The sequence below is a fragment of the Tetrao urogallus genome (genome assembly GCF_951394365.1).
Source record: "Tetrao urogallus genome assembly, chromosome: 11".
NCBI lineage: Eukaryota > Metazoa > Chordata > Aves > Galliformes > Phasianidae > Tetrao > Tetrao urogallus.
In genome coordinates this window covers 14,618,019-14,633,911 of record NC_136824.1, presented here as the reverse complement: position 1 = coordinate 14,633,911, position 15,893 = coordinate 14,618,019, and the positions used below count along the sequence as shown (strand labels likewise).

At 35.0% G+C, this 15,893-nt stretch overlaps 1 protein-coding gene across 1 annotated transcript in view; it reads right to left on the bottom strand.

The window, feature by feature from the left end:
- ENTREP2 (endosomal transmembrane epsin interactor 2) overlaps window positions 1-15,893 on the bottom strand; it is a gene marked incomplete at both ends in the record, with an annotated part of 103,573 nt that overhangs the window by 20,788 nt on the left and 66,892 nt on the right. The window contains one exon of the mRNA XM_079540751.1: window positions 5,475-5,582. Coding sequence (XP_079396877.1) covers window positions 5,475-5,582 — 108 coding nt within the window. The remainder of the gene's footprint in view (window positions 1-5,474; window positions 5,583-15,893) is intronic.

The window sequence follows — 15,893 nt, the reverse complement described above, 5'->3', positions numbered from 1 at the left end:
TAACCATGATATAAACATATCTGAAGAAGGGAGCAGGTATTCTTCATGCTTTAATCTGACCACAACGGGCACAACTTCTGGTGCATTGCTTTGTCTAGCTGAGGCAGCTACCCTCTGAAGAAAATACTATGAATTTTTGCATGTGCCATTCATCTGACAACGTGGAAACTGAAACTGCCTTCAAGCAACAAATAAAATATCCTGGAAGTGACAGCTCGGTTATTAAGGAATGTTTCTTCACATTTCACAACACTGATATCATCTGATATGATTCACACTTATCTTCTGGAGGAGTGTATAAACAGAGAGAATCATTCTAGGAAGCTCTGAAAAGGAGTGCAGTCTTAAACTGTCCAAACTAGCAAAATACACAGCAAGTGCCATTCGTACCCACAGTACAATCAGTAGGCTTCTACTGAGAAGCTGTGTATGCTTAATGAGCTGGGATAGCTCCTAAATTAGTCAACTTAAATAGGGAACAATGTAGGAGAATTTTTTTATATGTCCCATAACAGAAGCTCAAACCCCACAACAGTTCACCTGGTCTTGTGCCAATTAATTCATCTGAAAAATTGCAGAAACTGAATTGCGTATATTAAAACAAAACAAACAAACAAAAAAAACAATGAAAAACCACCACACCAAAATAACAACAAGAAAAAGAAATACACATTTTGTTTTTTTAACCTTTCCTGCTTTCAGTTTTTTTTTTTTTTTCCTTCAGGATAGGATCTTACTGGCAAAATTTAGATTTCAGCAGTTCAAATCAATGGCTATACCCTACATCACTCCCTTTTTCAAGCTTGCATGTAATAATACTTGTGAAAATTGAGTTAGATTGTACTGTTGCCAACAAATGCTATGAAATACATTAACAAACAGGAGCAGGTGCTCAAAGAAAGAGTTATTTTTCCTTTTATTATTGGTGATTGGTGAGTAGTTAGGATTTATTTCGGTTTCTGGCATACAGCAAATTCCAGCATGGTTTCTGACAACAATCTCAAGATTTCTACTTTTGTGAATACAAAAGTAAGAGCTAGAGGAAACTAAAATCTAATGCAAGAAAAATAGTTTGCAATATTCCCAAGAGAGATGTGATTGAAAAAAGCATATTACCAGACCTGAAAAACAGGACTCCCACCAAAGCTGCCTGCACTGTATGTCCTCTTACTGGTATTATCATTCCTGTATTAGTTATGCAATTTCAATTATTTTTAAAAGATTGTAATTGATATATTATAAACTGATAAGAGACAGGCAGTTCTGAGCACAGAACACCTGCCAAGATATAATGACATGAAAGGCCTGTAGACAAGCTTCCAACACCACCTGTTAGTACACAACAGCATACTAACACGGATAGACACAATAACAGAATCAGAAGATAATGAAGAAATTCAAGCCCTGAATAAGAGTCTTGAATATACTGGTATCACATCTCTGATATACAAAACTGTTATGTCTTCTCAAGTCTTTTAATTACATTGAAAGCTCCCTAGTCTGCTCAGTTTCTCTCAGAGACACTTCAATAGTTAGTAATGGAAGTTGTGGGGACACGCTTGAGGTCTCCACATAGCAGGTGAATTTCTGACAGTCAATGTCAGGACTTCGGGCACTCTTCCACTGGCATTCCGTTGGCCAGGACTCCTACATGCCATGCCCCAAATGAGCTCACACATTTTAACAGCACTTTGCCTTGTCTAGGATGTGATTTGAGCAGTGTAATGGATGCTAGCTGCTGGAACACCATAGTTCAGATTTCAGGACTGTCAGATAGAATGCTTCATCATTTACTGTGGTGACAATTAATAGCACACGCCAATCAAGAGTAAAGAGAATTTTTTAAAATCCTGACATAGCTACAAAACTTACATATAATACAAATAAAGGAGAAACTCAAAACAAACAAAGAAAAATGCAGAAAAGCATATTTTTAGCTGTCTGTCTCCAGATAACTGCATCAAAGATTCAGCTGCTATTTAGGCCATCTAATCACATACATGACTGCAAATCCTGTTCTTATCTGCTTCTTGGACTAGGTCCTCAGGATAGCTTTTAGAGAAGAACCGCATGCTGAAGCACATTCCTTACCAGGAAGCTATCACTAACACAAGAGTAAGATTGGCGTAAATTAATGGATTATTGTATATATTAAATCAGTACAAAAACTGAGTTTAATAACATTTAGACGAGCATTGACTAAAAATGCCAGGTATCTTTTATGTCCCTATTGAAATAAATACAAAGAAAAAGATGAGTGTTACTGACAGCTTACATAAAATCAGTAACGTTATTACAGAATATAATGTATCACAGGATATAATAATTAAACATTTTTCCAAGGCACCTGACTTCCTATATTTATTCTATTTTTTTGTTACCTCACTTGCATCTTGAACTTGATCTTCAAAGTAGTTAGAGAGTAAGGATGTGTGTGACAGATCATTTAGTTTAAAAAGTGCAGGAAAAAAAATAGAAATGAAGTTGTTTCTTTAAAGACTGGAATTGGAAACAATTATTTCTGCTCACGTTTCTTAAATCCTATGGAACCTCTGGGTACAGCCTCTAGGGGTGAAGATAAAGAAACTGGTGTATCTCAAACCCCAGCCCAAGAAGGGATCTCCCTAGATACCAGAAGAAGTTGTATTTTTTTCCTTAATACCTGAAAGCCAATATTTGTTCAGTGACATTATTTTTAAACAGAAAGCTTCAAATGTAATGAAAGATTTCATCTGTGTGCACCAGTGGACAGTTTGTGTTACAGTTTTTGGGGCATTTTTTACTAAAAGATCACTACATCCAGAGGTACCAATTCCCAATAAAATACTGTCAGTTTGCTTGCGTGAATCAAACACTCATTGTGTGCAAGGTTTATACAAGGAAGCAAATACTCATGAAACCTTGTCACAGATATTCATGAAACTACGTATATTATGTACAAGATCAATGTTGCTAGGCAATAAAATACACAATGCACACAGAAAAGCTTGATAGCAGAGAATAACTAGAAATTATTTCAAGACTGAGTAAGCAGCAAAAATGCATCATTCTAACTGGTTAATTTCTGAGATGGATACTAACAGTACACGAGCCACACAACTGATGACAGCAAGTTTAAAGGTTGTATAATCTAATGATGTCTGAGGATTTTCCAGAGTATGTAAGCGTTACTGACCAAGAATTTCACTCTGATGGCTTCTCTTCCTACAGCAGAGCCTATGTAGCTCTTGAATACAGGAAGAATAGAGTAAAAGAACAAAAACATATTCCAAATGGGATGTTATCTCCTTGTGCTGAGATCTTAAGCTTTTCAGCATGATAAAACCCTGCTGATAAAAGGATTTACAAGAAAGAAAAAGTAGTAAATCAGATGTTTGGGGCAGCGCAGAAAAAAGGAATCAAAAGGACAACAGATTGAAAATAGTGAAAGAAAGAGTATTCTTCAGGTTCAGCTGGTCTAAGTCAGCATAGCCCCAGGGAAGTTATGCTCACTTAGGCCTGGTAGGAATCTAGCACAGCAACCTGAAAAAAAGAAAGGGAAAATCTTAAGGATAAACAAAAGACTGGGGTTCAGCTGAAAGAAATATGTATCTCTCTTCTTCTGCAGAGAGGGAAGAAAATTCTCATCAACAGAGCTGAAGACGAGGGGAGGCAGAACAGAGAACTGAACAAGTAGAAAGAAAGCTGGAGGCACAAAATATGAGAAGTAAAAAGAAAGTGACACAACAGAAGCATTTCCTAGCGGTAAAGAGAAACCTTTATGCCAGAAATGAAGAAAGAAGTGGTGGAGAAAAACAATGTCCTTTTAAGGTTTTCAAACATATTCTTATCAAGGTTATTGCATTTTGTGCACGCAAGTCAAATGTACTTTAAATATTGTTCTTGATTCATTGTCATCAACAATTTCCTTCTTCTTATACCATGAAAAAACACACAATTAAGTCCAGGTTAAGGTTTCCTCAATACAAATGATTTCACTTCTAGATCACTGCTAACCTTGTCACCCTAGAAAGATAGAACTTCCCAGCTGTGGTGATCAGTTGTCTCCCTGTGATCAGTGCAACGTGAAAAAGGTTACTTTACAATCAGGATCTTCAGTCAAGGGCATCCTGCAGCAAACACACTGACGGGGTGGGGAGTGCACAAAAAGAAAGAATACCTACAAATGGTGAAAGTTCTTTCAGACTTAAAATACAGTATGTCATCAATTGAAATGATGAATTTTGTCAATGCTGTTTGACATCCAGAAGACAGCTATTAAATAAGCACTATTTATAAGCCGCTGCAAGCACACACACTATGAATACAGAGTGCTAAATGAAAATATGCTTTTATGTCACATTGGATTTTGCCTGCCCTTTGTTATGCCCACTAACACATGAAGTAATCCACAGCTCACAGACTGAGGATGCATTGTAACCTGGTGACTGGAACACTTCTCAGAAAGGACATCCATATCTCTAAGTCACATACTTAGAACTCAAGTGAAATCCAGGCAGTGAATGTATTTGTATATATTTATGCATTTAACCAGTTGGGGCAGGTTATACAACTTCTCACTACTTCACAAACTGTTTACAAGTATCTTGTTGGGACAGTATTTTTGCCACACAGACTTTTAAAATACAAGATTTACAAATGACTAGCATGAGTTTGCATGTCTGCTGTCTCATACTAAACACAGCATTATTTCATTGATCAGTTGTTGTAGAGGTGGGTTAAATAGTTTATGTGGCCTGCCAAACACTAATTTAAAGTTAGTACTGTTTACGTTTCAACATTAAATTGAAACCTTGAGAAGAAGAGCACTTACATGGGATAGGAGGGTTCTTCTTTTTCCAAGCAAAACAAGACATCATCCTGCAACGCAGCTGACTGTGCAGAAGACTAATGATCATTTTCCCTTTTGTTTTAAACACAAGCACTACTCCAGAGCTGAGCATGTTTTCCTTCTGAAAACACTTACTGGCACAGTGCCACGAAAAGTTCCACTTTTGAATATATAGTTCTCACACAACATAGCTCCCATACTTGAAAAACAGTATCTCAAAGCTAAGTAATTGCTCTGGGTAGTGTGAAAACTGAATACAATGAACATACAACAACCAAAAATGTAATGTGCGTATATAAGCCAAACATTGTTACTAACCCCAGTAACCAAAATTATTTACTCCCAATGGCAAAATCCTGAATTTAGCTCTCTAAGATAATATAGAATATATAATAATATATAATACAGTAATATATAAGATAATACACATCTAATGCAGCAGGTATTCATATTGCATACATCTATACACTGTATTTATAGATATACACAGTTAAAATACACACCTAGGTACACACATTCTAACACTATGCAAAGACACAAGTAGGCCTAAGTTCTAAGCAAGGAATAGGTACAAATGAGTATATACAGAATAGGAAAACACATTATGTTGGACAACATTGTGTTGTCACTGAAACGTACTCACCATTTGCAGAAGATCAGAAGAAACCATCTGCATGCAACACATTGCTGTTGCCAAAGCACAGACAATGGTGGAGATGATATTGAGAGCGCACACACTGAACAACAGGTCCTGTGAAAAGACATGCATCAGAATATCATCTCTTATCTCAGGGACACAAAGACAGAAAAAATATTTTTAGTAATTTGATAATGAACACTGTCACTTGTTAGCAAATTTACATGGTCTCAATTAGCTGCGTAGATTTCACTCAATGTGTAATACTTGCTTTAAATCAGTCAGCAAAGGAAACCCTCACAGAAACAAACACCTTTAGGGGCATAGTTTAATGGAGGACTTGCTAGCATTATGTGATGGTCGCACTCAGTGATGCTGTGGGTCCTTTACAACACAAACGGTTGTACAGTCTTCTCTTCCCCACTTAACAAAATACATTCAGTATTAGAAATTTCCTCAGAAATACTTGAAGTTTTCCAGTTTCCTAGCAAAGGATAAATTATTGCTTTCACATAGACTTCAAGTTGCAGATATCACTAGCAAAATACTAACAAACACATTTCTGGTTAAAAACAAAACCACACATGAAGAAATGCCATTGCTTTCAGTGTTTGAAATCAACCAATCAGTGTTATTTGGTAAAAATACTAAATGGGAAAATTAGCATGAAACAGAGAATTTCATTCTGTATTAGATATATTGTGCATCTGTAACAGATCAGAAAGAAACAAGTACATTTTAAAGTATGGAAGAAAAGCACTGACTGTAAAAGTGCACTGTTTCTTTAAAAACCCTCTTTTCAACTACAACAAATACTTCTATTTACTAAGTAGAACAAAAATAATATTTTAATTAAAATTGAAATACATTTAGGGTGAAGGTATAATTAAAAACAAAATAAAAACAACACAAACAAAAAACAAGCTAAAACAAAAACATAAGCATCCATTACTTTCAATTACTGTATTTTTGTTTATTTTCCTTGCAGGTAAAGAAAAGGAACTCTGATTCATCATGCTGATAACATTACAAAAACCGCTAAATTCCTTCTCCGGCAACTCCCTACCTGCTGTACCTGTGACAATTACAAGCTCAGTCAGTATTCAGAATAGCCAGTAAAAGTACAGCCATTTCAGGAGAAAAACAATCAAATTGTAACATATGAGCAAAAACACTCTGCATAAATGCATACTGCAGAATCTAACTTGTAAAATACTGTCACTTAGAGCCAACAGATTTAGCTAACCCAAATGCATAACACAATACCATTTATGCTACGTCATACGTTCTGCATCAAAGTTGTAAGTTAGGATCCAAAGCGTCCTTAAGACCCTCACCGTACTCCTGTGCCTCAGGACAGTCACCTGTTCCTAAAGGTCACAGAGCTTCATCCTGCTATTCCAACGTTTAACCATCTTTCCCATCAGAATATTTCCATCCAATTGTTTACAATCATTTCTCTTCCTCCACAGCTATTAAGAACAGACTATTACATGGTTAAGCTCCATCATCTCGCTTAGTGTTTTAATTCCTTTATTTTCTGACATTATCCCTTCCTTGAAATCCTAGACAGAGATTTTCTGGGCCCTGACTACTTTCATTTGGTTCACCTTCAAGCTGCCCCACATTCTTCCAGAAACGCAGAATTCTGAACAGGGCAGCGATGACTGAGGATTTTTGCAATTGTATATTGGTTTATCCATATAATCCTCGGATCCTTTCCGGAAGAACTACCATCCTCCTCTTCCTGCTACTAGATAAGAAGAATAACCACATATATATAGACACATACATACTTAAATTGGAGAAATGCCAAATGAAAACCTCACTCTTACTTATATCTATTTAAGATTTGTGAAAGAGGTTTCCTCAATAGTTAGTTCCCATGTAAATCCAGTAGTAAAGTTCCTCAGAAACATAAAAAGGAGTGAAACACAGAAAACAAACCGAATCTGTACAATTACTCCTTAATTACAGAAAAACACAGACTGTGCTAAACTGAAAGGCACTAGATTAACTTGATTATAAATGCCTGTAACTTCAGGAAAACACAGGAGTAAAGCTTTAAAAGCAAATATTTTGATATTTCATTTTGTATCTATTTGGTTATTATTGCTATTAAATCAAGATATCACATCACACCTCTGTTGTTTCAAGTATTATATACAAAATGCTAATATTAGATATTAAACTAGCTAATCTGAAAATAGTTTATGTGGAAAATAAAAAATTGGCCAGCGTCAAAATAGCATGATTTCACATCTACAGCTACTCCGCTCCTGTAACAGAAGACAAACACTAGAGATTCTCAAAATCTAAAGAGAGGTAATTAATTTTTAAAAGATTTCTAAAGTCTGTTTTAATTCAAACAGGAATCAAACCACAAACCATCCAGCAACATTCACTTCACCCTCTAACCCAATCCAAACCCCAAAAAACATTATTCAGTATTTTGACAGTTTGCTTTTTCAGGAAATTTCCTTCCTATGCCCTGTTGAGCAGATAATGAGGTAATTCATAAGACATTCGTTAATTCAACAGTAATAGCAATAACTCTCTGTGGCCAAACATACTACCCAGAAAGACAGTGTTGATGCTTATGCAGATCCAAGTTGTAACATGATGACAATTAAGATTTCCTTCAGGAAATGTCTCTAAAAAGTCAGTAACCACAACAGAGACTAGCTTAATTCTCCACCGCACCTGCCCACAGACAGTTACAGGAGTAGGAAATCTGTATCTACCTGTAACTAATAGTGACAGTTGACTTCTGCAACAACTACACTGATGGGAGAATACAGTGCATGAGTGAGTATGGTGTGAAATAGGTTTCTTTGCTTTTCAATTTTGTAACAGTTAAACCAATTTTATTATCATCTAGAATTTTTCTAAGTATATTTGCTCCTTTCTACAGACATAATCTGATGCTTCTGCATGTTCATGTAATAGTTAATGCTCTGACTGGTATAATGTACCATATGAAATTATTCTGTCGCAGTTTATGTATATGATTTCCTTGCCATGCCTTAGCTCCATAGTAAAGACACAATTCCCTTTAAGAATAGATGTAGCTGTCAGAATTGCCTGTAAGCAGACCTGGATCAGTTCAGATTAATACCCACAGGAGTTGAATGGCACTGTGAGCTCTTCATGGCCAGCTGTTTTTCTGAACTAGCTCCCCAGTAAATCTCAAAAGCTGAATTTAATACCGATTTCCAAAAAAATCTATAGTGTTCTGTATTTGGAACACCTTAATAATTACCAAAATAGTCATGCCATTAACTAAGTACCTATTCATTGCTTTTTCCTTCCCTCTTAATAAACACTTTCTACTCACACTGCGGTTCCGCAAAGGATATTTGTGCATTCTCAATTTTTCCTTTTTTTTCATGCTATCATCCATATGTTTTAAAGAAAAAAACTGAGCTAATGTCTTCTAAGCTTTTGTTAGTTTTAGTGTTTTAATACTATTCCTATGCTACTGCAGCTCTATCTTTACTAGTGCAACTCAAATTATACATAGTTTATCTTCAGAATTTCATTATGCCAGTGATAGAACTCCGGACATCATCTGAAGTAAGATTCACTTTAGGAATTATAACTTAAAGAGACTCAGCTAGCCTATTTACCACCTACTAAGGTATTGACGATTAATCTAGTAGATGTTCTTAAACATTTATCAACTATCTTTTAAAAGCTAAATTTGTACTTGCCTTCTCATTCTTTGTAGCACTTTCTTCTATAAAATAAAAGTAAAGACTACCTGGTTAGAATCAAAAGTAAATTAACAATCCCATAGTAAAATAGATCATTTTACTTCCATCTTCCATCCCAAAAAGAAACAAATCTTTCAAACCTTAGCTAGAGATAAACTTGACTACTCCTCCAATCTGAAAGCAGTTAGGTCTATTAATAGAGTCAATAGAAGTATTTCAGCCAAAAATGCCATTTTGACATTGCACATTTATTTAACTTCATTTAGAATTCTGGCAAGAAACAGAGTTGGAGCTCTCAGTCAGATCTATTATGTAGCAATATATCACAGAACTATTTATGTTTGGGAAGGGTGAATGGAAACAGAAGAGAGATTCCTCAGACCCTTGCTCTTGTTTTTATGCATTAGCACTGCTTATGCTGAAATACTTCCCTCTCTGGGTTTATGTCTACTTGCTAGACTGGAATGTGTTATGGAATGTGCTATTGTTGGTTTGTAGAAAATTTGGTTGTAGAAAATTTGATTTTTTCAAGCTAATGGTTGTAATAAAGGATTTACTCTGTTCCAAAATTTAACCATTATCAGCATTATTTTACTGATGCCATAACTACAAAATCTTCATGTGTTTCTATGCAGCTTAGATATAGGGAAAGTTTACACCCATCAGAATCAATCATAAGTTAGGTTTTCTGGTGCTCTCAGGTACGCAAGCAGGCATTGCTGGCTATACAAATTGAAAGGTCTATTATATAGAACCCAATCACACTACAAGTACAGCTCTCCAGCAAAGTAACAGCTTAATATTTTGCAGCACCATTCTTTTAGCATCCTTAACCATGGCCCTGTAAAAAGATCTCTGATTCCTTTTTTTGAAAGCCGTACTTTCTCTTCAACATTCAAAACATGTTTACTTTTCTTTAATGCAATTGCTTTTAGACCTTAGCTGACGAATGCAAGCTGCCTTAGCTTCGATTTTTGCAAGTATGATTTACAGACTACATTGCTTACTACATTTCCATACAAGAAAATATGAAAATAACAATGTTGCTATCTCATAAACCTCTGGAAACTCTTAAATTTACAGGAAATACACCAGAAGTCAAATTTAAAATACATTTTCTTTTATGTTCTACATAATAATATCTAATAAATTCGATCCTATCTGTTGAAAAGAAAGCTAATGAACTGTGAGACATCCAAAAACAGGTACCCATCATATTTTCCCTAAAGGCTGCAAAAGGCCTGACCTCAAATTTTTTTTTTAGAGCATATTTTTTCATGTATTCACACTGAAAATAAACATAATTCATTGGAATCTTGTGTCAATGCCTGTGTTTCATTTAGTACCAGCAGAGCAGGAGAGTTTTCTGTTTCCTCAGTGCAACATGTGAGTCAAGTTATCTCACATTCACTACTGGAAGGGAATGTGAAAAACCTATTTTCACATTGAAGTTGTTTAGGTCTAAGCAAAAAATTGAATCATCAGTGACTCACATCCGTAATTTATTTGTTAGGTATTATATGCCTACTTAAAGGTATTTGGGGGCTTTTAAGAGAGGTATTCACACCAGTAAGAATCAGATATCTTACATCTTTCATAGGCCTCTCGATACCCCCAGCTGTAGTCTCAAATATCTGAGGGATCTTAACCACTTTATGTCAGTGAGCTCAGATCACACAAAAAACAGTTAAGAAACTTCAATTCCTCAGAGGCTGTTGACCCTTTTCCCCTTCCCTTTCACCACATTAAGGAACATTAAGCCTTGAGATACTGTTACCATATGTTCACCCATTTCCTTATACCCTTTTCCATCACCAGTTTACAAGTGACTGCTGAGAAGACAAAACCGCAGGGATTTTTTATGATTAGTGAGTGACTGAAGGCAAGGGAAGATACACTTGCAGAAGTGATTGCCTCTCAAAATATTATCAATATGAAGATTACCAGTAGGTAATGATTAAACTAGAAAAATATGAAATAAAAACAAGTTACAGTCAGCGGGGCTACAAGTCATCTGCTTCTTACTGCAGTCTAAGAAAGAGACAGCCCACAATTCCAAGTACACTGTCTTTCAGGTAAATGACTATAGAAAAACACTTACCTAAATCTGAGACTGCGTAAAGCCTACGGAACACCTCTCAAAAGGAGTTACGTTACAACACCTGAGCATGTTTTAAAAACTGAACTTTGTGTCAGAATACTTTTGAATATATGGTAGTCCAAAAATATGATTTTATGATATACTCTAGTGTGAATATCGTAAGAGAAAGAATAGACAGTAAAAAAGACTGAAAAAGCAATTTGCTTTGACAACTCATTCTCTTTGTTTTCTTACTGCTGGACGATAGTGTGGTATCACAGCATTAAACTGGAACAGGGAAAAAATTGGTGATTGCTTTATCACTTTGATAGTTAAGTTGTAGAAATGATTATTTAACAAAGCAATCTAGAACAGAAGTTAACACACACAATTACCTGACAGAAGCAAAGAAAACTGTCTTGCTTAAGACAGAATTCAAAATGAAAAAATACAATAATTAAGTGAACTCCACATTAATAATGGGAAAGGTGGAGGAATGGAGTCCTTCATCATCAAAGAACACTCATGGAAAGTGTATTCCCCTTTCTGAAATTTTCTCCTTTAAAATGTTAATTTGTTCATTCTATCACAGTTAATACAAAGTAAAACTGTAACGCTACCAATTTGCTGCAATGGAGAAGTATTTTCACATCTTAGAAAGCAAAGCTATAGCTGAATTTCTCTCTACTAAATACTGGATGCCTTCCAAAAGACATATTAATCAATCACAGCTGCAAACAGGCTGCAGTACATGTAATAACACATGTATTCAACATTTAGAGCAAAACATCAAGGTAATTTTAGGCCTGGAAGGGAAATACCACATGACAGACAGCAACCCAAATACCAAATTGGTCAGTAAGGTAAATTCCCAAACAACTTTGCTACCATATATGACTCCAAACCCAACAGCAAGAACAAACTCCATACTCAAAAGCAGTAAAATGAGTTAACTTTTTGAATGGGAGCATTCCACCTTAACAACATACACTTTATTCAACAAATGCATTATACACCAGTTAATAAAAGAGAATGTTCCCCTGAAACTTTGGTATTCCAATTACCCAGCACAAACCATTGTTTCATAAAAACTTGCCATGAAGTCAAGTTATGCCAAGCACACCAAAGGACTTTAGTGTAAGCACAATAAAATCACATGCTTCAGAATAATTATTTAGAATAACAACTTATCACCTTACTTAACCTGTCTCCTTCTAAGAAAACTGTTGCAGGGGCTCCATAATTCTTTACATACCCACACAGAATACAGAATAGAAACCAGGCAAATGAAAATACACGAAACAAGAACCTCTGGATGGCTTCACAACAACTCAAATATAGTCTTTGCTAAATATTCAATCACTCCCTAGCCTCTTCTTATCATAGTGATGAATTGTACTTTCAATTACATGCATTGTTACCAAACCAGGGAGTTTAACATTAAAAAATGCTAACATATCACACAGATGAAGCACTATTATTACTAAGTACTTGTTTTTTTCTCAACTATTATGGAAAGTTATCAACTTGTGCTGCTTACAAAGAATTGAGATCATGCATTCAAAACTATTTTGCTGTAGAAGGTACCAAAATATAGATCAAGGCTTTTTGTCTCCTATTTTCTCTCTCCATGTTTATTTACAAGATTTAAGATAGTTTTATTTTTTGTAAACTGAGTTACTTATTCACATATAACCAAAAAATAAGTTACATAACACAAAGACAGTACTTCCTAAGAGTTCTAACCTGTACAACACTATTGAAGTAGCAAGTTTCTATTGAACTTGACAAAACACTCTCATTTTGCTGGTTGAAAAGATTGTTTTCCTGAGGAAATAGGTTGGTATTTCTGGAGGCTCTTAAGTTCTGTGAACTTCTGAGAGCTTGGTCAATAACCAATAAAAGGAGTAAAATAAGCTTGCTGATGTGTAAAAAGGACACTGTAACCAGTAGCCCTGAACTCATGGATTTTAACTCTGATCAAGGCCTAAAGCCAGCTTCACTTTCTGTGAAGATGATTTTTTTTCTCCTTGATTGACTTCAATTATGGTACTTCATTTTTAATACAATGTCAACCTGAAAATAGATACTGAGCAATAAAGCTTTTTCACCCATTAAACGAATCTCTCTGTGCCTCTCTTAGTTGTGAATTTGATGAAAACATTCCCTTTAAATCAAATCATAACTTCAGTTGTTCTAACTGGTTATGTCTGAAAAAGACCAGGAAAAATAGCAGCTCGAAGACTAGGAAGACAATTCAGAAAAGTTTCATATGCACATCAAATTGTAAGTGGAGAAATGGCCCAGGCTTCATAAAATAGAATTATGGTATAAAGGTACAATTTAATGTACTATTTTACATAAGCCTAAAATATTTACTATATTTTCGAAGAAACGTGCAATTACTTGATAAAAGTAAACTCTAAAAGATCATCACTGCTTGGATGCATGCTTGAAATCCTTCATCAACTGAGGTATCTATGTTAAATGTAGTAGTAGTGATATATTATTAAGATAGTCTCGAAGTATTGAAGTTCCATAAATTAACTAGACAAGCACACAATAAATGGATTTCAGTCATTGAAAAAAGGCAGTGTCTCAGTTATGACAGAAGTTCTTAATAGTATTCACTCATTTTTATACACTAGGAACAGAAATAAACAAGAAAGAAAAGAATGAACAGATTGTGTGTGTTACACAATTGTTTTTCAGAACTTCTGAATACTTTTAGCTCAACTACTGAGTACAAAAGCCCACACCTGAACTGCTCTATTTTTGATGGTGGCCAGTATGTTTCAGTTACCTGTTACAGAACTTCAAATAATTCCAGCATTTAAAAATCTTATCTTAAAAGTTATTTTTTTCCCACTGAGCTTCATCCAAATTCAAATTCAAATATTGTAAAGTCTTTTAGAAAAGTAATTTTACTTTGTATTTGGTTGTAGAGGGAATGAGAGGAGCATCAAAGAAGGTAAGTCTGCTCTCCTAACTAAAAAACATTTAAGGAGACATCCTCTGTTATGAAAGTGAAACCATGTTGTTCTAAATGGAAAAAAAAAAAAAGACAAAAAAACAAAAAACATGGTTAAACTTGGTCATCAGAAAACACAGTCAAAATAAATTCTGCTCCAAAGGACACTAAAGGAAAGATCTGCATGGAAGATTGTAAGAAACCTGCTACAGAAATCTCTAATAAGGATGCTACTGAATGGAACCAGAACTGAAGAACACTATTATTTAATGTTGTACTTTAATTTCAGTAGCTCTGAAACAATTATTTGTGCTGAAAATACAGAAGGAAATAGCTTTTACTTCGCCTGTATAGTCACAAAACCACTCTACAAATGCACTTACGTAAAATAGGAAGCAAATATTTCTATATATTCATAAGTTAGCATGCATCATTGCAAATATTCTGGACTACATAAGCTGTTAAAGTAATTTAAAAATCCCACTAAACAGATTCTAAACCAAAGCCACATAACATTATGCTCCTACATGCAAACATGTAAGAAAAAAAAAAACAGGAAAAAAAAAAGAACAACCAACCAAACATATCTCATTCATATCTATCTCATCCTGAAATAGATTCAGGACTATGCCTGAGGTACAATCAGCAGCGTAACCCAGAGATGACACCAGATTTACAATTATGTCCACGTGTGCTTGTTTATATGTCTGCACATGTGTATGTTTACAGGAGATTTAAGCTCCTGCAATTTTTTCTGGTTTTACATGAATAAAACTCAGCTTGCACAGACAGATCAGATGACAGAGAGACAGTCAAGAAAGCCTCATTGGGAACAAGATCAGACAGTTGATACGTGTGCCATTGTTCTGTTTACAATGGAGCTCCTGTAGCTAACACCATCAAAAAGCCCAGGTTACACAGTGGAAAGATGAGATTTCCCCCCAGTCTGAATAAAGAAACGGAGAGTGGAACTTGAGTAACATCATTCATAAAGATCTATAACCTCAACTTTGGTATTCTACATTTTCTCTCCCCTGATGCCCTAAACAATGAGCAGAAATGATCTTCTAGTAAAAAATGTGTTCTCCCAAAATCACATCATACTTGTTAATTGAAATTAAAGTAAAGGTAAGCTTTTTCTCAGTCAGCTGTTTAAGGAACATGCTGTAATCTTTTTTTTTCCTTTTGTTGCTTGACACTAGGCTCCTAATCCTTAAATTTGTCAGGAATACAGAACTCTCAAAGCAAACAAATGCAGAATTAAAACTGAAAGATTTAAGAAACATTATTATCACCCTCTCTTAACTGAAAAAATCTGATAATTAACGCTGCATGCAGTTTATACTCACAGGAACTCCTGATTTTAATTCAGTCCTCTGCTGATGCAAACAGAAATGTCACCAATTTCTCTGTGGTTTTTTTTTTTTTTTTTTTTAAACAAGAAATTACATTTTGTGCAGCTGTTCTTATTGCTGTATTTGTTAGAAACTTTGCCCTGATTTCCAGTAAACGAAGGTCACATGCACTTCATATGCTGACGATGTCCTCTAAGATTCAGGTATTTTCTTCCTATTGTTGCAGTTTACTTTACAGACATACATACAACAGTAATCATATATTCTCTCCATTTTTATAAGATCAACTAGTAAGATTTTTCT